Raw genomic sequence first — 22,807 nt, forward strand, 5'->3', positions numbered from 1 at the left:
AGAACTCGGGAGTTATTCCTTTGCCTTCCTGGGTTTTGTGACTGTCTCCCCTGCCTGTAATGTTTTGCATTTAGGTATCTCTTACTAGCTGTTGCAGCTTTTCTTTTCCCCGTGCTTTACACAATATTACCTGTCCTGTAGAGTGTAGCTTTTTCTTCCTATTTCTGGTTAGAAGTTTCTCTTCTTTAGTTTCTTTCATATTCTGTTTTTCTGTTTCTCCTGCTGTATCACATATATGAAGCAGCTGCTGCCCACTGCAAAATGTAGGGACCATGATAAGCAAAGCAACCCAGCTGAATGCGGAAGTCCCTTGTGTGGGTAGCAGAGGCCTACTGAATTCTGCATTTGATCTGTTATCAAAGTGGCACATGGAAGAAAACAACCCAAAACACCAAACCCAAAACCTAAAATCTCTGTCCTTCTCTACCCAAAAGCATTGTAATTTTTGTCCTAAAGAACTAGCAGCTCTAGTCATGGTTTTACAAATGAGGGATATATGGTCTTTAATAGTTGGCTATAGTTTAGGTATTCACTGGCAGGAAAAAGAAGGCTAGTGAGCAATTCTTCCTGTACTAGTTCAGATCCTCAGGCAGCCTGCAGTGGATTGACATGTTTGTACTGTTAGATGGGATGTGAGCATCATTCCAGTCAGAAAAACTGCAACTTGGCAGTCTGCTGACCTGAGAGCTACTGGGGTGATAGTGTGGCCTGTAGCAGATAGATAATTGGGCCCTTCCTGAGAATTTGGTTGGGACTTGGGTCTCTTCAGACATATCTGCATTTTGGTTCCCGTGGTTGATGCCCAAAGACAAATTTATGTCTGATGGTGCTCGCTGAGGATGAAAGTCCATATGCTGCAATAAATCTGGTGCTGGGAAGCTGACAAAACTACAGCAGTAGAGAAAAGTTAGTTAATATTAAACTACCATGCTGTGACAGCTTTTCTCCTTGTTTAGGAAAAAAGTACATGCTGGTCTAGTAAATTCCCTGCTTTGAGTTTAGTTAATTCGGGTATTTTAGTTGCTCTCAAAGCACTTATTTGGCTTAATTTAAGCTGTTTATTTTTTTAGCTTGTCAGATGACAGTATTACAGGATGTAAAGGTGAGCAGTGCTTCGTTATCCCAAAGTTCTGCCTGCCGTCTGTCCTGTTTCCCCCAGGAGTCAATGGCAGAATATTAGAACAGGGTAAGGTGAACATATTTCTTTAGTTGCACTAATGTTGCACCTTGGGAACTTCCTGAGTGGCTACGATGTACTTTGCAACTCTTAGTGAATTTATTGTCCAGGAACCTAAGCGTCAAATTCTTTTTGAACCCTTGGAAACTGCAGGGAGCTCAGTGTCTAGAGGGAAGTGGTTCAACAGTGTTAACGTTGCTGAAGAACCTCGTCCATTTGTGTGGTTTGAATCTCTCCATACTAGGTGCATTTGCTTCCCAATTCCCACAATGTATTTCCTGAACAGAAATATTCATAGCTCATAATTTTGAAGATGAAGTTAGATTTTTATTGTTTTTTAATGAGCCTTAAGGTTTTGGGCTTTTTGCATTTATTTACATCTTCCATTTTGTGGACCAGTAACTAAGACATTCTTTGTAGCTGATGCTAACTTGCTGCGTTCGAACATCTGCAGCCATTGCAGTCTTACTAAATCACTTCATGGTTTTGAATGCATGGCAAAGCAACAGAGAACAGTTACCAAAAAGTGACCATTCATCCTGCCCTTCATTTCTCATCTTTTTTTTTTTTAACAATTTATGCCTGGCTTCTCTGAGCACTGAATGTCTGCTCACTTCCAGAGGCAGGTGACCTTGCTAAAGCCTTTTGGAAGCCCAGGTAGGTTGTATCATTATACAAATGTTTATTATTCCTTTAAGGAACTTCAGAAAGCCTGAGACACATAATGTTCTGTTACAAAACTGCTCAATGTTCTGTGATCACTGAACGTATGAAATTGGGGTGGGTTTTTTTGCTTTTAAAAGCAGTCAGAGTTTGATTGGATATGTGCTTCTATACACAGAGAACTTGCTAGTAAAGCATTTCCTATGATGTCAACTGTCTGTCCTGCTTTAATGTAAAAGCCTCTGATGAGATGTGAAGTGAGGATCTGCTGTCCTGTGTGAAGTGACTCACTGTATTTAATTTTTTAATGGCAGATTAGACGTAGGACTTCAGATTGGAAAATTCCACATCTGCTTAGCAATTGCTTAGACGTTTAATCCGAGGTGTGACTAAATGCGTTCCTGACAGAAGTACAAATTGCTAATGATGTGGTCATTCATCTGGATTCCTTCAGTAAATTGTATTGGAGGACACTTGATGAAATAATTATGATTATCTTGCTGCATTAGGTATTATCTTTTCTGATTTAATATATTGTTTTTTTGATCTTGTTTTGTCATAGCACCTCTGAAGGCAGTATTGTAGGCTGACATGAGGTGATTTTTAACTGCTCTGTCATAACAACCCGCAGTTGTTGCTTTTGGTGCATCTACCTAATGGTTAGAGCACAGGTCTGAATTTTGCAGTGAACATTTGAAAGTGTTGAGACAAAAATAGTTCAAAAGAATATTAACTTGGTGAATTAAATTAGCATTTTTCTGCCAGGCAATGATAGGAAATGTTCATCCCTCGTACCCTCGTACCCTCTTCAGCTTTTTGTGTGTACTGTTACAGAACTTAACCTTGCGTGTGTTTTCTGCAGTATGTCTTTGGATTGCGGTTTCCCAGTGACCTTCCCCCATCTTATCAATAGCACAGGTTTCCCTGCTCTGGGATTGATCTGGTAAGATTTTATCTGCTTGGATTTAGAATGGCTGCGTGACTTGGGGCAATCAGGTCAGCCTTGGGACTTGAATATTATATGCAAAGGCAGTGTCTACATGACTGGGAGAAAAACAGAGAGGAAGCTGCTTGTAGTCCTTTTCCAGTTGCCCAGAGCTCATATTAAGAGCTGGAGCATTGTAAGATATTGGATCTGAAACTAATTACTGCTCTGGGATGGAATGTTACTTGTCCTGGGCATTGAGCCAATATAATTTTGGGAATAAGTCCATGTTTGGGACAAGAGCAAGACATTTTTATATGATTTTGATTTGAAAGTAAATAGCTAAGACTTCTGTTGCTGTTTAAAGCCACTCATGTATACGGAGTAATATGGTAAATCACAATGAAGATGGATGGATGGCAGTGGTTTAAAAATCATTATAAATTCACAGCAAATAACAAGATGCCAATATACTGCTTTTTATCACTCTGGAAATGGTATCTCCTGCAGTGACAATTTGCATCGTATTCAATTGTTTTAAGATTCTGCTCCAAGATCAGCACTTAATGATTGTAAGCTGACTCTTCTGAGAACAAACGTCAATTAAAGAGCTCAATCAAAGACAGAATAAATGTCAATTAAAGTTCTGCATTTGCTTTCTTCAGAGTTTAATATATCTTTTCCCACTCTTCTTGGTCATTATTTGCTGGGTATACAGGAGTGTGAGTTAACAGGTTTTTGACGACAGACAAAATACCTGCGGGTCTCATGTTTTTCAGTTCCAGAATCTGCTGAGTCTGGACAAGAAATACACAGCTGCATCTGAAGTGGATGTGCATTGAGCACCTTATACTGTATGCATTCTGCTGTAAGACTGGGAAGGACACTGAGCCTCCTGGGCTTGGGGACAGCACCGCAGCTCAGTAATGGAAGTGCTCAGTGGCTCAGATGTGTGTCTGTACATGCACACGTGTTTGAGCTCTATGTGTTTATGGGCTTTTGCATACATGACCAAATGTAGAGTTTCAGTGATGAGAGAGGGTTTTTTGTTTAATGTCAGTTGTGTTTCAGTTTTAGGTGGCAATCTTCATGTAGTACTGGTTTGAACACTGTATCTTGGTAGCATGGTAATTTAGTTGCCATGTGAATACAAATCTGTAGGGGAAAAATTGAAAGCCTATTATTGTAGTTTACTGAGTATCCTGTGGTGTTCCTCAGAAAAGATTGCAAATTATATTTTTGCACATTAAAAAAGCAGCTGCTACCCTTGAAGTCATGGATGTAGCCTTACCAGTATTTTATAATACACTTGCACTAATTTTCTGAGAAACCAGAACAGATTCTTTTCTATTTGTATTTCACGGATTACCTATTAGCTGTTTGATAAACAGAAGAGATCCAGGAAAGATGCCATTTCCACTGGCATTTATTAAAATATCTTGTATAATAGAATGAGGAAGGATAAGCTCCACCTCCTCAGCTTGGCTTAACTGAACATGCTAGGCTGAAACCTGTTTCCTACGTTATGCCAAGGAGTCAGAAGCAGTGTGGGCTCTTGCGTGTGTTGGACTCACAGGGCTCCACTTGCTGTCCCAATGTAAATTTTTCATTCTAAAAATCTGCTTATACTCTCAGTTGAATGAAAACGGAGGTTTGGAATGAATTTTTGTCTTTGAAAACCAGCAATGTCACAGGGAATGTCATCCTTCATCTCTGGGGGCAGTTTGTTTTCCAGTATGCATTCACTTTATATCCCTGGTTATCCTGCATATCAACAAGTTTTAGGTCCAACTGTGATTGTTGGGCTAGGTTCTGCTCAATGCTTCATTTTTAAAAAAATATATTAATATATGTATATATAATTCTCTTCAAAACTTTAGCAGGGATCTTTCAGAGAGGATAGTTTTCAACTGTGCATTTGTCAGTGTTCCTTGTGCTGTAGCATGTCTTGAGCACGCTGGGAGGGAGAGAGGGAGGGAAGTGAGCTCGTCTCATGCACGTGCTGGTCATTACTCTTGCTGACTTTAACAAGAAGCTGGTTTTGCTGGAAAACTTTAAATGTACCATATTTGAAAAGTTGCTTCTCTGCAGGCCTTAGATTTCTGTTTGGATAGGTGAAGGGAAAATGTCATTCTGTCAAAATATTTTGACATAAATAACTGGCTTTTACAGTATACCATGTACTACATTCTGTTAGTGTTTTTTATTTGTACTTCAGGTGTTTTTGGGGTACTGTAATGAAGAATCATGCTGTATGTTACACTCAAAAGCCAGGGAAGCAGTATTTGAGTATGATGTAATTGCATATATACACAGCCATATATTTTGCATTAGGTACTTTTTGTGGTGGACAATTCCATTTAAGGAGTGGAGATGCTCTTGAATTAATAACAGCAGGAAATTTTTGGCCTCTAATAGATGCTAAATACTTCATGTAATGTGGAGTAATTACCTTTTCCTCTCTCTTTTCCTGAGGAGGAGGGAGTGGAAGGGATATCTTTGTTGGCCTCTTTTTTTTTTTTTCTTTTTTTTTTTTTAATCTTATCCTCTGATAATTTATATATCACTAAAACTTTTAAGCTACGTTTTGGTTGTAGTTAAAGCAAAGATTAATAAATGCAATTCTAGAATAAATGAAAGACATTCATGAGATGAACTTGGGAGGGAAAAGATTTATTATTAGTAACTTTTCTGTTCTAAATATAAGATGTTAAAAAAGAGACTTACGTACCACAATGTGTCAGCTCATCTAATTTGCTCTTAGAAATGCCTAGTTTTGAGACTGCTGTGAAAGGGAATGCAAGTCCTGAAAAATTGTAAGAAACTAAGAATTCTGAGTACAACCTTGTTTAGCCTTCTGTGAAAAGTTGTATCTGTGCTTTTTCTTTTTAGAAGAGAAAATAAATGCAGCTGTGTCCGAGACAACTACTCTGTTGTAACTTGGCTGACTGGTGAGGAATAACTGTACTGAAATGAGTCTTATTTGCCACAGAGAGCTCCTTTTCTTGGTGAACTCCCTCTGTGTCTTCCTCAAAGACCACAATCAGAGCAGGACCTGGAACAGAGTCACCGTGTAATTGGAGCTTGCTGAGAAATGTCGTGCCTGTTGTTTGCTTGGAATGGTACGTGGAGAATACTGTAGCTCCAGGGTAGCAAAGATCATATCCAAGTTTTTCCAGCGACCTAGCCAAACCTGAAGGAGTTCACCCTTCCAGCCAGTTGCCTCCTGAAAGCCTTCCAATTTCCAAGTTTCTTTTCATAATTGCTGTTAAAAAGCACCGGGACATCATCATTAACATTCATTCTTGCAAGTATACTACAGCCAAGTAACACAGCCGAGAAGCATTTTCGTTTGGGGTAGATTAGTTGCTGCTTACACAAGGCAGGAAGGAGTCTAGAAAGGTACAGGTAGATCTCGCAGTCTGATACTGATAAATCTTAATCCTGTTACTGTGTGATGTTTGAATGGCATGAGCTGAAACTTCTCCTAGTTTATCTCACATCTTGGAGGTCTTAGTGTAAAAGCAGATGCAGTTATTGTTATTACACAGTGAAAACAGCCTATACAGTTAGTTCTTATTTTGGTTTGAAAGCTATAAAAACTTCTGAACAGAAAGTGTCCCAGTGCTTTGTTTGTTTATTCATCCCAGTGAATTATTTTAGTCCCAGTGCTTGGCGCATCCCACGTTTGAGAGACATTAAAGTACAGACATCTCAAATGGAAGCTTCAGTACTTGATTTAGCCATACGGTTTTCCAAATGTAAAATTGTATTGTGGCTCCTTTGCATAAATCATGGTGATTTAGAATAAAATTTAAGAAGGTGGATAATAATGGTGGGAGATCTTCAGTCTTGTTCCTTTACTCTCCTTTTTTAAAGAGTTTTTGTTTGGTTGGCTTTTTTATTTCATTTCACTAGAGACAGATGAGGAAGATAAAAAAATTCAAAGCAATTTAAAAAAGGGGTCTGGGACTAGGTAATCTCTGAGGTCCCTTCCAACCCAAACCATTCTGTGATTCTGTGATCCTCATGGCTGAGGTACCTGTTTAACTCTTATCAGCTCCTGAGGGAATTATAATAACATAATAATGTTTAAAGGAATATTTTCTCTGCTGTAACTTTAAATGGCTAGTTGCTATTAATAGAGGGGAGCAGCCCACAGGAGTCAGAGAAGTAGCAAGACATAAGGCGCAGTGAGACTTTTGAAATCTTTTTCAGCATTTTTGTCAAGGTTCAGCGTGGGGAAAACTCATCTCCTGGTCTGTGCCAGGAAAGAGAGAATACTGTCTCTCTTTCCCTTGCCACGGGCCTCATCAGCTCATTTGTAGGAGCTGGTACACTGAAAGCTGGAGCAACACCTTCACTCTTTCTGCCAGCCAGAGAAATCACATCTCCAGTCCTGCTGGTACCATGGAGGTGACGTAGGCGAAGGAGGCACAGCCGTGCTTTTCCCCACCTGCATCCAGGTGTGATGAAAGCCCTGCCCCTTGACTCCTCCATGACAGCCTTCCCTTAGGTCACCTGTGCTTCCCTTTCCCACTGCTCCCATTGCAGTTGTTTTCTCTTCCCTTTTGACAGGCTTCCTGGAAATATGTAGGGCTTAATCACATGTTGCTTGTTGCTTGCATTCCTTTAATTTCTTGATAAGCAATTCTGTGGTGTTTATCTTATTTTCCAGCCAGCAGTCCATACCACGCAGCTGCTCTGTAATGGCAGGTTGTAGATGGAGAAAAGATGGCAGAGAGAGTAACTAATTTGTGTAGGGTCCGGTCAGCTGGGGTTTCCTCTGTGGCATGCCCTGAACAAGTCTGTCCTCCTCTTACCTGCAATCCTTTCAAATAATGAAGGAAAAAAAAATCTCCTGGGAAGAAGAAACATGGATTGATTTCATTTTTAAGCATAAGATAGATCATTAAATTAATAGGTGACACTATCTCTTTCTGTAATGATAAGTTGTGGTTGTGTGGTGGCACTCATAGCCTCTGCTCTCAGGGATGGAGGGAAGGAAGGGAATTAATTTCACCAGATTCTTTCAGAACTGTTGAAGTCTAAAACGAGTGTTTTACTTGGTTTAGCCTTCAGTTCATTATTGAATCAGCATCAGAGCTTTGGCAGTGCAAACTTATCCAACTTTCATTGTTCAAAAGGAAAGAAATAACATCTTTTCTGGTAGAATAAACCCATTTTGAGACCTGCTCCCTGTGCTGCAGCCCATGCACACTGTTATAAAAGCAGCAACTGTGTTGGTCTTTCCTGTTTGTGTCACAGCAGAAGCTTTGAAGCATGTTGCTCAGAAGTTGGCTGCTGCAGCACCCACCCTTCATCCCCTTGTGGTGCCTATTTCTATCTCAATAGACTCATGAGCTGAAGAACCTTTTTTTTTCTTGTTAAAATTTTGCTGTGCAAGATACAGTCTCATCCTTTTCCGGTTTTATATTGCATAATGTAACCTCACCACAAGTATTAAAATGTACCTCTTTCTGAAGAATTGCAGCAGAGTTTGGTGCAATTTTAGAAAGTTTATAGATGTGCCACTGGGATTTGCTGAGGTTTTGTGCTCAGTAATTTAAATATTGCTATTTCTGAAGATGTTATAGAACTTAAACTAGAGGCCCCTGGGATCCTCTGATCTGACCTGTATATGAATCATAAGCCAGTAACTCAATTGTAGTTATTCTTAAATTGAACCTAAATACTCATCCTGGACTAAAGCCTGAAGATGTTTGGCTGAAGTAATCTTCTAGGAAGGGAAAAACATCAAAATAGAATCCCAGAATGGCTTGAGTTGGAAGGGACCTCAAAGTTCACCTAGTCCCACCCCCCTGCCATGGGCAAGGACACTCTCCACTAGCCCATGTTGCCCAAAGCCCCATCCAGCCTGGCCTTGAACAGTGCCAGGGAGGGGGCAGCCACAGCTTCTCTGAGCAGCCTGTGCCAGGGCTTCACCCCCATCACAGGGAAGAATTTCTTCCTGTATCTAATCAGGATCTACCCTCTTTCAGCTTAAAGGCATTAGCCCTTGTCCTGTCACTCTCATGCCCTTGTAAACAGCCCCTCTCCAGCTTTCATTTGATGACATACTCTGCAGTCCTTCAGTTATTCCTGCAGGTCTTCTACAGTCATCTGAACTGTATTCTTACCCTTTTAAAAAGTGCAAACTGAGACTGTATTCAGTATTTTTGACCTCAGTAATACTTTTTAAGATCTTGTTTTGAGATTTAAAACCTTGCCTGGGCTTTCGCCCAATTCTGAAGCTGCATTGTTTTACAGTTCACTTCTTTTTATGGCCACATTTGAATGCAGCTACCATGGCTTTAGGAGCTATGTTTCTCAGAGTACAGGGTGAATCTCATTGTGATCTTATGGTGGTTGTCTTAAACTTCAGCACATTTATGTACTGGGTTAAGTTATATGCAAATTCTTGTTTTATTGGAGAATGAATTTATTTTGATGTGATAAATCAGAATGCCTATTATAATATGTGTTACTTTGGCATGATACTAAGCAAGGAAGAGAAGTCCAAAGTACCTTTGCATATATTTGTAACTCTGGTGTTGCCTAAATTCTACAAAACTGTGTGAATTCTGTTAGGTACATGATCTCTTAGCTGAAGTGTATCTGGGGCTGACTTTGCTTTGGCTAACCAAAATATAGACTTGATCTAAATATGTATTTATGTATATACACCATTGGTTCCTAATCATGAGAAGACAAAACCACTGAAATTTTTGTGGAGCATCACACTGTTTAGGGAGTTATATTTTAGATATCTTTTTTATTTACAGAAATATTTCAATTATTTTATGTAACTTAACAGTCCTTTAGAACTGAAAGAAAAGAAAAACTAATCTTTGAACTATGAAAATATGTAGGAAAATATTCCACTTATGTTTAAGTGGAAGGAACTTCTACAGTGAAAGATTCTTGATTTTGGACTCTCTCTGAGATTTGACTTTTTCCTTAAAAGCTGATTTTGGAGAGCAGGGTAACTGTTGGAAGAAGTACAGAATTTAATCTTTCCTTTGTAAGGCTGTGATGATTCACAGAGTGGTGGAGAAAAATTTTGTGCAGATTTCAAGATTTTAAATTCTGGCTCTCATTTTCCTGTCTTTTGAATAGTAGAGAATTGCTTGTGTGAGTTCAACTCTCTTTATCTTTGACTAGTCCATCACAAGTAAACCTTCTGTATTGTGACTTTTTCATGACACTTTTCTGATACTAGGAAGAGCTACTGATAACACTAAAGCAGTATGAATATGTAATTTTCTTTAGGATGAAAGTATCCTTTTAATGAATAATGCCTTTTGGTGATGAGTTATTAGCTTCAGAGATGTGTGTGTAATTTAATCTCTCTCTTCTGTAACATGGTTTCTAATGACAGATTTGTAAGAATTCAAAAATACATTTATTTTCAAGTTGTACAATAAATTAAGACATCTAGGACTAACCAGAGACTGAAATCTTACTTGGGTGTTGCAAAACTTCATATTAATGCTCCTGCTTTGCCAGCATGGGTAGCATGGGGTGGTGTGATCCCAAAGGTGGCCTGTGGAATGCTTCAGTTTGCCTAGTGCTTTTACCTGGAGGAGCTAGGAGTGTTGGACTTGCAGGTACACACCAAGCAGCACTTTCTCCTGCCTGCAAGCCCATGAGACCTATGCTGTTCTTGAAAGGGAGGTGGGGAGCCAGCCTTTCCTAGCAACGCTTGTCATCTTCTGGCCACCTTGTGCTGGGTGGCATTGCCACCCCACTTACCCATGTCCTCCTCTGATTTTTGTGCAGGCAGGCAGAGGAAGACAGATGGATGTGGTTGATGGCTGCTGTTGCTGGGGAGGATGTGAGAGAAGGGATGTGGAGAGGACACGTGATGCTTTGTGAGGTTCAGGGGTGGGAAGGATCCACAACCGCTGCCTGGCAGTGGGTAGCTGCCTCTCCCAGGAGGGTTCAGAATCCCTGGTCTGGCTTATGCAGCTGCTGAGATTGGATTTTGTTACTCTTCTTTCAGCTCCTGTCTGAAGAATAACAGTTTATCTGAGAGCCAGTGCTTTTTGGTAGTTCATGCTTTTTTCAGAAAGACTTTAAGCTCTCTGTTGGTTTACTGCTTCTGCATAATAGCCTTTTATAACACAGGAATCTTAAATAATTGCAACTTGTCTGCAAGATGTGGCAATTGGTTTTCCTCTCTTTTTGGCCCTGCAAGCAGACTGTAACCCTGTACTGGGTTGTTATTACTCCCCAAGCAGATAATCTTTGGGCCTTGAAGGAAAGCAGGTCTGGTTTAGGGGGCAATGTTTTGTAAGTTGAGTTCAGTTTCATGTTGCCAATTCCTGTTTTGTTGACTGAATTTGCATTCCTATGCTTAAAAAGATTTGTAGATTGTCTGTAGTGTTGTGGGTTGTTTGTTGTTTTAAAAATGTGGGGTTTTGCATTTATGGTGGTGTGCTGTTTGATGAAAGATTATGAGGATGATAAAAGCCAGTGTATTTTGTCATTTTAAAATGCTGATTACTCTTTACTTAATGAATTGCATCTTGAATTCCATTTAATGAAAGAATTATCCTAAAATAGAAAACAGTCTTTACCAGCACTATCCATCTCAAGGGGTGATTCTTTTTTTCTTCTTCCCTATGTGTAAATACAATGCAGAAAGGAGGAGGAAAACATTCCAGTCAGAAATTCTGGTAGTAAGATGGCCTTCCTAGAATCTTCTCCAAGCATGGCTGCAAGCTGTGGTTTCTGGAAGAATCAAAAATCACTTTCCCTTGAAATGACTAGATTTTTTTCCTTTGTGGGTTTGATAGTAATAACAACAATCCCCTTTCCAAGTGAGGAATTGCTCCTCTGTGTTTCTAGGTCCTTCCTTGAAAGTAAGATCATGTCTATTCCGTAAGTTACATCCCAGTACCAGGAGCATGTCAGGCTGCTCATCTCATGGGCTGCAGAATGCAGGGAGATGAAAAGGAAACCCAGAGACCATAAAGAGGGGAAAAGCACAAATGGAAAGTATATTTGTAGAGGTGAGTGTGAGGAGAAAAAAGAGCAGGGAAGTAGAAGACTTGGTAAATTATTAAATGAAAGGGAAAAGGAGATGAGAATATGGTGAACGAACAGGGAAAACTGTAGACAGGAGAACTTGAACCTTGGGCAAAAAGACTTTGTTTTGTTTTCATAAGATGTGGTGCTTAATTTCCAGTTTTGCTGAGCTTTCACAGAGGTAGGAAAGGGGAATGAGAGAAATGTAGAAAGCCTGGAATAAGATAAACATACCGATGTTCATATGTAGTCTCACATAAATGTCTGCATCGTCTGCAAGAGAACCTATATCTAGAGATCAAGAAAGCAGAGGTTGATAGAGCCACACTGGGAAAGCATGAAAGTGGTTAAAAAATGATATGCTATTTTTAGTAGCATATTTTCAAGTGGGTGCAGGCAAGTAAGAGTTCTGACAAATTGGTCGTGGAATTTGTGAACAAGTAAATTCAACAGATTTTAACTTACACAGGGACAATAACATTCACAGAAGTTTGTACAAGCTGTGACAGATTCAAATCTTTAACCTGGTAAATGTTTTTAGGACTGTTCTGGGTTTGGGATTTACTTCTTTTTTAAGTTGTCCCAGCAAGGAGTATATTCATCTGTGAAGCATCAGAAAGGTTTTGAGTTTAAAACACTCTAGGCCTGGCCTAGACATAACTTGTTTACATGTCAGCAGCAATAGCTACTTACTTTAATCACATCTAATCCTGGAAACCTATCTATCTGCAGAGGGTTGGGTATTTGTTTTATAATACTTAATTCTTCTATAATTACATGTAGCAAGCTGTGTTCCTGTGCTTACTGATGGCTTTGGGGCATGGTGAGAAGAAACTGATAGTAAATGGATAATTCCTGACTTCTTGCATATAAACTTCTCAAACTGCTTTATCTGTTTTAATCCAAAAGCAGCCCTTAGAACCGAAATCTAATCCTAAAGCTGTGTTGATGCAAATGATTTGCATGCCAAAAAGAGTCACTTGTATGAAGAAGGATAAAAAGTGTGCCTCAGGATGGATTTTGTTTTACAATAGCTGCTTAGTATGTAAACTTGGTCTTATTAAAAAGAATGAAAAATCTACATATACCATTGGATAATTGTAAATGTTTTTGTGGTATTTCTTTCTTTCCAGATTTGAACATGGAATTCAACCCATCAGATCATCCACGGGCCAGTACGATATTTCTCAGTAAATCGCAAACAGATGGTAGGTTACTGAATTTATTACAGTATTTGATATTGCTGTTACTTCTAACCCCTTTGTTAGAATGCATGTATCTATCTATCTATATATATATATGTAATTACCCTCCCAAAAGAGAGGCTTTTATAGGCATCATGTTAGAGTTGAAAGAAGTCACACCTTCAGTTAATTATTTTGTCAGACTGGACAACTGTACATAGAATGTACAGATTTGAGTCCAGTCGTGTCCTGAAATTGTGAATTACAAGTAGTTGTCATACCAGAATTACAAATGTGGATAAAGCTTAATATAATGTTAAAAATATTTTTCCTAAATGCAAAATTTTTTGTGTAACTGTTTGTTCTTTTTTTAAAACTCTGAACATTAGGCCAAGCTTCTGGGAAATGTGTGGGGAGTATTTTCTTGAGAAAATGCCAGTTTACATTAGCTAAAAAGGTAGTCCAGTGTTTCCTCCGATATAGCTGATACTGTAAATGAGCTCAGTGCTAGATTTTAATAACAAAACAACCCCCATCCTACCCAAACATTCTCTTTTCTCTCATTATGGAGTTGATAAAATCATATATCTGTCTGGAGTATTTTTTTTTTATTCATAGATAAAATGATCCCTGTGGAATTATATCTGTTAAGCAAGCCTCTTGATAGAGTTAGTAGAATAGAAGCCATTTATCCTGGCTCTTTCATTCCCTGCTGGACATGTATGACATGTTGTTTTAGAAGTAGATGAATAATCGATGCAGAACACATTATTTTCTACCAAGACTTACAAAGCAGATTCTACATTGTAATTCTGACTGTTTAGTAGGAATTCTTTTTCCTTCTTTCTGCTGCCTATAAATGCTGGTTTTGATTTGCAGAGTAAATTGCTGTCAGACACATCACTTAAAAATAATGTAGTTTTCACTTACTGTATATTTTTTGCTAATTTTTGAGCATGATTAGAACAAAGAGGATATACATTTAGGCCCTAATTGAAGAGTTGATTTCACATTGTCCTTCTGAATTCAGCCCTGATTCTGTCATTGGCTTATTATGTGGTTTTGGATGTGTGATTTACCATTCTAATGTGGTTTGGTAGCCTGTAAAATGAATATGGTAATCTTTCCATAGTACATTGTATTATGAAGATTGATGTCTATTTTATAGTGTTTTTGTAGTGTTTTGAGACTGTTTAATCCCATATGGATGCTACCTGCATCTTGTTACCACATGTTGAAAAAAAAAAGGACAAAAAATACCCTAAATCCAATAGCTAAAATTCTGACCAGACCTGATGGTTATTTGTATTGATAGTAATAGTGGTTAATTTATTGCAGTAGGGACTTAACTGTAAGCATTTTTTAAAAATCAGTTTGCACCCATGCTAGAATTGGTCTATGAAGCTTAGCTCTGGTTTAAGTGATCATGAAGATTTTTGAGTGAGAAGAATGAATGTAGTGAAATAATATAGAAATATTATCAACAGGAGTATAAGATCTGTTCTGCTATCCTTGTTCTTGGTGGGAAAAAGTTCCATGTCGGTTTTGCTTGTATAAAGAAAAGTGATGCTGCATACTTTTATCTGTTGATGTATTGCCAAGAACCCCATCCCATTCTGGTGGGACCACTCAGTAGTAAGCATTTTGCTTGGCTGTATTTAGGGCCTGTTGTGGAACCAAGTGACCTGTAGGAGTTATTCAAGCATGTTGACTAACAGCAAATGCTTGTAAAGGGGAAAAGACAAGAGTGAGTTAGGGTGTGTAGGGTTGTATTCTGACAGCCTTCTGTGGAGTCTGGGGGGACCCCCAAGACTTCTTAAGACAATGTAGAAGGGGAAAGCTGAGCTGGCAATGTTGAAAACACCTAACTTGGGCATGTGATTACTTCTGTCCAGTACTTGTATGGTGTTGGGCTGGCAAACCTTCCTGTTAACTGTAAGAGGATATGGTTCTATAGATGAGACCTACAGGTATTTAAAATGCACATATTGGAGAGTTGAGGGATATCAGGACTCATCATCCAGGATCTGGCAATGACTCTTGACTGTATGGCACATATTGGTACAGTGGGAAACCGCCAAGTCCATCACTACATGGTAGAGTGACTTGGCAACGTCACTTCCAGGCAGTTCCATGTTCAGCTTTCTAGTAGCCCTGTACTCTTTCAGCCTTGCTGTTAACCTCGTAGTACTGTCCTGGCATAGGACCTGTGCTTGGTCTGCTTGTGATCAACACTTGAGTAAAGAGCAACGAGATGACTACCCCAAATATAATGAGACAGGACGTGGCATCTCTGGATATTATATGGTTTAAATTTCCCATTGTTCTGTGAAGCTTGGATGCCATGCTAAGCTGCCCTGTCCTTCTTAGTCAGGTAGTCTGAACACATCTTTAATTACCTAAGGGTTCTGTGAGGCTATAGAAAAGTTGAAGATGCAGTAAATATTAATTAGATTCCTAACTAAACAAGCCTTTCTAAATGTCTCTAACTCATTGTAGGAAATTTCTAGGTGCTGAATCTTACTTGAGTAATTCTTCCTGATTAGGGAACTAGTAAAGAATATCATCTTTTATGCCTTTAACTTTTATGAGTGTTTTATATCAGTTCTCCCTTGTTGGCTGAGCTTGGCCTGTAAGCAGGAAGGTCTAGGTGATTGAAAAGCCGTGTGCTATTTAGTGTGTGACTGTGGCTTGTGCCAGGGTTTCCAAACATTGCCACTCCAATTATGTAACTTCTTTCCTTACAATAGCAAGAGGGCAACGGTTGTTACTTCAGGGTGCTGGTAATGGTCTTTCTTGTAAGGGGATTACAGCTGTCCACCTCCTAACTTATGTTAGGCTTTGTGTTCAATGTACTAGCTGAATTTTGCAGTGTCAGTGAAACAATGGGATTCAGACAAAGAGGATTTTGAAATTGTACACTTATAGTGGATAGGTGTGAAGTAGAGTGCGCTTACTTTTTAATGTTAACTAGGACTACTCTCCTGTCTTGGATAAAACAAAAAGAATGATTTACAAATTCCCAAAATGGGAAACATTTTTACTGATGTAATCCTCAGGAATTTTTTCTTCAGTCTTGATATGAGTAGCAGGAAGGTACTCTATAGCAATTGCACCAAGGAAGTTTCTGTTACAGCTCAATGAAAATGCATTACATAGATACATACACATGTACGTACATATGTGTGTGTATTTCCTCACTCCCTTTTATTTCAGTACACTGTATTTTCCTAGTACTTTGAAAGCTCAACAATACAGTTGAAAGTGTTTGCAGAAGTAGGGACAGCTCATTGACTTTAAATGAGGGAGCACCAAGACAATTTGGTAGCATCTCAGTCTCCACTTGAAGTATTCCATTCCAACTTCCAAGTTCTAAAGTGTCAGAAAGAACATAGGAGTTTAATTGTTTAAACTCACTCTAAATCTGTTCAGCTCCATTTTGTCAAAATCCCATGCTTGAAAGACGAAAGCCTGGAGTTACAGTTAGAATTTATGCTAATTAGATGTTATGTTCATTCTAACACTATGATCTGGTCTGCTGAAGGCCATACTGTGCTATGTGAGCAGTACAATGCATCTCTAACCCAACTGAAGCCAAGTGATGGAACTGCCTCTTTACAGTCACTGTAGCTTAACAGAAGCTTTGCCTTGTGCAGTAATTGTCTTTCCCTTGGTTAAAGGGAGGGTTATGTCAAAACGAGTTTCTGCTATGCCCAATTCCCCATCGGCTCATGTCCTGAAAAGGGTCAGGCAGAGCGGGCCAGAAGCACAGCTGCCTTGTAGTCCCTCACCAGAGAATCCAGATGACCTGAATTTCTGTTGTATGGGGAAAATAGGGAAAAGGAGGTCAGCATAGTGCTTAGAAGAATGAGCAGCACAAGCAGAGCTTGAGCAGGGAGAAGTCAGGGGTGTAGATAAATGCACTAATGGGTTCTTCTGGAGACTGGAAATAACAAATGTGACTGAGCTGCGACTGATAGTCTTGCTTTGGGAAATAGATGATTGTGCTTTCTTGGGAAATTAAATAATGGATACAAGGGAAAATAGAGAAGAACCAAGGTAGGGGGAAAAAAGTGCTTAAAATGGAATTTGGAGTGTATGTGCAGGCTGTCTTTATAGGATTTTGTTTATAAGAGCTTTGTATGGGCTATAATTGTTTGTGATTAAAACACTGTTAAATACTTAACTGTGTTCAAAGTTTTGAAGTTAGTAGGTGTTAATTATCAGTTATGTACTCTATTAACTTTACATGCCACTTAACAGAATTGTTTACTGCCTGTACATTGCAATGTGCAATGCTAGACAAATACTTTTGCCATTCTCAGAAGTGTGGGTATCTACCATCATTTCGTTTTTACCTTTAGATTGTTTATGTCCCTTGCTGGTGATAAATGCAGTGCGAGGAACTTAAGTGCAGTGCAGTATTTTAGCAGGATTTCAAGCAGTTTAAATTTTTAGTAGATGATCAGACTTTTCCTACAGTTCCTGTTTAATTCTGTTTCTTATACAATGTCCGTAATTGTGGATCTGAGCATGTACTAAGTGACATGGCTAACATCTGTCATGTGTGATTCTCCTTTCTGCTCCCTGGGAGGAAAATTATGTAAGGATTTTTAAAAGTTTTTTCTTATTTTATTTTCATTTTATGTCTGCATTAAACCCAATTATTTCACAGTATTCACACATCCAGCCTTGTTTATGTGAGATTGCTTGCTTTTAAAAAAGTCACAAATAATGGCTTCTCATCCAACAGGGAATGGACAGGCTATCCCACCATTATGAACTCTTATTTTGCTAAGTGCATTGGGTTGCATAGCTTTCCAATCATGGTGCACCAAAGTGCATTTAATCACCTACGGCATGAAACCATTATTATTTTAATCCTGCAGTTTGATTTATGTGTTAGCTGCCTCCAGGCTTGTATCCCAAATGCTCTGGTATTTTCACTGGAACAGAGCTCCACAGGCTCTCTATGGGGTGAGGTAATTGGGAAAGTGCTTAAAAAAAATAAGTAGAGTATATTTAATCAGCTGTAATAAGCGTTTGCCTGACAATTAAGACTCTCTACATCTATCTCCTTTGTTGATGCTATTGACTTTCTGAATATTTTGGCTAAGTGTGTCTTTGACTTGCAACCCTTGCTTGTGGTGACTGGCTATCGCTCGCCAGAGTAATATATTTTCATTGTTACGTCCGACATGAGTAATAGTTTCAGGCTTGCGCCTCTTCACTGTAGAAGGCAGCGGTACCACACGTACGGTTTCAAGGCTCCTCTATGGGAGTTAGTGCACAGTAAGCTATGATGAGAATTTGCTAACTCCCTGGTGTAGCTATTTAGGTGCTTTCATGCCTGCAAGGTAGCGTAGGCCACTTGGCGGCAAGGTACCTTGCACAAAGGCACTGGTGGTGGCTCAGGACTTGCCCACACAGAGAACTGGTGAAGGATGGCTGATCCATTGCTAACTGGGACTGTAGCTTACTGCATATTAACTTTCCCATGCAGACCAACGCCTGGCGAAGTACCCAAATGGATGAGAATTTTAATCCATCCCTGCACTAGTGAGCTTAAATGCGTTTATGCATACAGACAAATGTTCCTTCTGTGTTTGATATATAAATATACCTGATTGATGAAAAAGCAGTTATAATGTTGCACATAGATAGCCTCCTGTTCTTTTTGTTATAAATGGTATGTAAGAAGCTTAATCAGGACAAATAGTCATGTAATATTTCTATCATATTTTGTGTTTTTGCAGTGAGAGAAAAACGCAAGAGTCTCTATATAAACCACGTAAGTGAAAATGCCTCGCTATGCAGCTTTCTCCTTGTTGTCTATTTTATGCAGTGAATAAGAGTTACCACACATGATTTCCATATCGGTGAGAGGGTGCTGATGATTCAGATGTCTGTTCTGCATCAGGATCCAGAAGTATAGGTCTCATTTAGTTAGTGGAATGGATCTGTTGGCTTGAAGACAGTATGCTCACAACCAGTGTACATTGGTAACTGGTACTCGAGACAGAGATGCACATGTTAGTATGGTTTTAAAAATTATTATGGAAACTCTCAAATCTTTAAATTGCATTTGTTTGCAAGTTGGCTTGGACAGAGAGCTGCAGCATTTGGTATTTACACAGAAGATCTGATGTGCCCTACCTGTGCAGTATATGTGGATTGACATGTGACATATGCTGAGTATGGTGATGGAGTTTTGATATGGTTGTTTACCCAGGGTGTTTTTCACTTCAATTCTCCTCTGTTTGCATCAAATTCTCAGTGAAGCTGAGAGCAAATCCCCTGTAGCCTACTTTGGGTACAGGACCAGGCTCTTTGCCCCAGTTAGTATTGTTTGTACTACTGAAGTACCTGGAACAAGTGCGGTTCCCAGTATGTTAAGCTTTGTGCTGAAATATCTGCAGTCACGCCTCAGTAACATTGAGGATGGAAAGAACTAATTGTCTCCCAAATGGTATTTGCCTTTAGGGGGAAATGGGGAGTGGTTCTCAAACTTTTCTTTATCTGGAAATAAGGGCCATTATTTCATGAATCATTTTTTAGCTGGTACAGCGGCTGAAAGAAGCAGATGCGGTATATCTCTGCATCCCTTTGTGCTGGGGTGAGCCTTTGTGCAGCTCCAGGTAAGCTGGGTCGGGGAGCACAGAGAGACACAGCATGGCTAAAAGCTGAAATGGATTTGCTCCTAAATGTGATGCACTTCAGAGCTTGCACCCGCAGAAAGGGAGGGAGGCACAGAGGCAGGAATGAGATGCCGAGAGGTCTGAGAAGGCAGGACTGCTTCCTTTATTGGCAGAACTGTTTTGTGCTGAGCGTTTCTGAAGCTAATGCTTCCGAAGCAAGCTGAGATTTTTCAGTTTCCCAAGAGTGAAGATTTTCAGAAGTCATGAGATGCTGCTAGACTTATAAAAGCCTTACAGTTGGCCCCACCAGGTTAGCAGATATTCTTGCTACTTCTCACCTTCTATTCCCCTGTAAAACATTTCTATTGTTTATAGTACGTGAGGGTGGTTTGCAGTACACTCATGTTGTTATAAAATTACTTGTAAAGCTAATGCACCAGGTTCCTGTAGGCTTAATAGTGTGTGCTCAGTAACTTCCAGCATGCTTTTTAGCCTTGGACTTGGAGAGTTCAATGTAAAAAAAAGAATGTTTAGACACTGCAAAGCAAGCTTCTACCTGAGTTTCTGTGCCAGTCCACCTTGTGTCATGGATGAAGCTCTCGCGTGACCTGGATTGTTTGATATCATGTTAAAGCTGTGTTACTCAGGTGGATTCCTCTGGAGGAGTGAACAAAGATGGCTGTTACAAAGGCTGCTGGAAGCACACTGTTGCAAACCCTCGTATAAAATGTTTCTGGGCAACACTGGACTTGTTGCACAAAAGGGAAGGCTGATCGGATCACTGAGGACTTGTGTTGTTGGGAGCTCATCTAGCAGCTTATGCAGTAGATACCCTGAGCACTAAACCTCTTCCTAGGGGTTGGGGATTTTTGTGTGTTTTCTTTCTATTTTCCAAGTAGCATTCAAAGCACTGGGCTAAGGTTGCAGCAGTGCAAACTTTCCCCAGTAGTCTGGTTTACTGCTACCTTAAGTTTGACTTCTTTGTACTTGTAAAGTACTTCTGAATTATGAAGCTAAAAATAACCTTTATGAAGCTGAAGTCCTTACCATGGCTTTCTCTGCCTGTGTCCTTACAAGTCACTTAAGTTTTTTAGGCAATACTCACAGATATTTTAAAATACACATATTTTCAAATGTGGCCTGTCATGTTTAAGTCGTTCCTTCAGCACACCTGTGAGTATTCATTCAGCACCTCTGAAATAGTCTGCTAAAGCTAATGCACAAACTGGGGATCATTTTTGAAGTGGTTGCTGTGACATTTAACTGGCATCTGTGTGTGTAGAATACAGGGAACCACTGTAATTTTCCTCAACCACTTTGTTTAAAGAAATAGGAGGAAATGGTTAGATTTAACAATTGTATGTGCCAAATGATGGGCAGCATTTATGTAAGTGAATTATGATCTACCCTATTGGCTGATCAGTTCTTTGCCACCCTTTTTCAGTGTGTGCATTTAAGTGCATTTCTAAAAGGAGCTGTTGCTACTCATCTGTTTACTTGCTGATGTGAAGTGCTCGGTCCCCACATCTGCTCTAGAGGAAGCAAGCCAGAGGACATAAATTTTGGAGCATTATTTTGTCTTCCTTTTACAAGAACTTACCATAATGCAGCACTGTTCTCTTTTGTGGTTTTCCATAACGTCATCTTTTTTTTTTTCCCCTTTTCTAAGTCTTTTATACTTAATCTCTTTTTGTGACAAATAACCAAGATGAGCAACAAAATATTTTTATCCTTTTGTGCAGTATCTGGGTTGTTTTGCAGGCAGAGTTGAACATCTCCCAAATGCTGAGGATGGCTGGCTAGCAAGAGAAGTATCAAGAAATCAAGGGGGGGTTCCATGCTGGTGGCAGGGGGCTGAAGCTAGATAACCTTTGAGGTCCCTTCCAACCCAAACTGTTCTGGGATTCTAAATTTTGTGCTTTTTCTTTAATTGCTTGTCTAGTTTTGCATAGTGATAGATGGGAATAGTAGTTTACACAAATACAATTTCAAAATGTTATGTATGAAAATACTAATTTAATGAATTAATATTGGCTATTTTTCATTTAAAAATGCACTTTCTCATTATAACAATACTGTTCTTTTCCTTTCTTGCTTGCTTCTGTTTATATAATATCTTAATTGGCTGAATAGTTACCTTTCATCCCCAAATACAAATAGTGAGTTCTCGTTTTGATTGTGCATTGTCAAAGGCTGGCAGTTGCACATTTCAGATTCACATTGTCAGTAGGTGTGATGGAAGAAACCAGCAGCTGTTTGTCTTTTGGGGTGGGGAAGGCCAAGGGGGAAGGAATGACAGTGGGGGTGACAGGGTGCTGAGGAGCAGCTGTCATCTCTACATCTTCCCACAGAGCCCAGGGAGACAGATGACAGTTTGGAGATGATGCTGGATCCACTGCATAACTTGCAGCATCCTTGGAGATACTGGAAGTTACCTACCTACAGTGTACCTGGAGTCTTTGCTTTCTTACAGCCTATTTTAATTTCTAAGCAGTTGCAGCAGACTCCACTTCCCTTTCCCGTTGAACTGGCAGTTGTTTTTTGTTATGGCTTTAATACTGCTTCAGTGTGCTCTTGTCTTTTCTTTCAATCTGCTTAGTCAAGCTGCTGAGAGGGATAAAGATGCAGCCTGAGATAGAGGCGTTTCCTGTGCAGAGAGGAGAGATTGCATCAGTGTGGCTGCCTGTGTAGGGAAAACAAACAGGAAGACATGTTTTATGGTGGGTTTTGGGGGGGGGCAGCGGGGTGGAGAAAAAGAGAATTTTAATTATTGTTTGTAGCAGTTAGTTCTTTGTACTATGTGATTTTTGTTTTTTAATTTTTTTTAAGGGGAAAGGAGCAGGGCAGTGGAAAGTTGTTTTCTCCATCAAGTTTTTGTAGAAGTTTTCCCTTTCAGACAAGATGAAGATGCTGATTGCCAAAGTACTTCTCTTCTTGACTAGATATGCTTTTAAAACTGAATTTGTGTTTATGAGCAGTAATATCCAGTGAAAATAAGGGAAACTTTTTTGCATATTGGAATATTTCTGCAGGAAGATAAGGGGAAGAAAAAGGGAAGGAAGATAAAGGAAGCAATCTCTCTTCCACGTTTTTGGGGGTTTTTGGATTGCTTTTTTGGTTTTTTTAAATTCTGGTGACTCTTCATCAGCTTCATAGCAACAGCCTCCTTTCAGCATTGTATTGTTTA

General features: G+C 39.4%; 1 protein-coding gene across 3 annotated transcripts in view; it reads left to right on the forward strand.

The window, feature by feature from the left end:
- Nucleotides 1-22,807, forward strand: part of CCNY (cyclin Y) — a 117,400-nt gene that overhangs the window by 55,882 nt on the left and 38,711 nt on the right. The window contains exons 2-3 of one of the 3 annotated variants that reach the window (XM_084260041.1): nt 12,932-13,028; nt 18,743-18,773. In XM_084260041.1, coding sequence (XP_084116167.1) covers nt 12,932-13,028; nt 18,743-18,773 — 128 coding nt within the window. Of the gene's footprint in view, nt 1-12,931; nt 13,029-18,738; nt 18,774-22,807 lie in introns of all 3 variants that reach the window. The other 2 variants (XM_084260042.1, XM_084260043.1) reach the window with 2 other exon arrangements.

The sequence above is a fragment of the Gallinula chloropus genome (assembly GCF_964237585.1).
Source record: "Gallinula chloropus genome assembly, chromosome: 2".
In the NCBI taxonomy this organism is placed as follows: Eukaryota; Metazoa; Chordata; class Aves; order Gruiformes; family Rallidae; genus Gallinula; species Gallinula chloropus.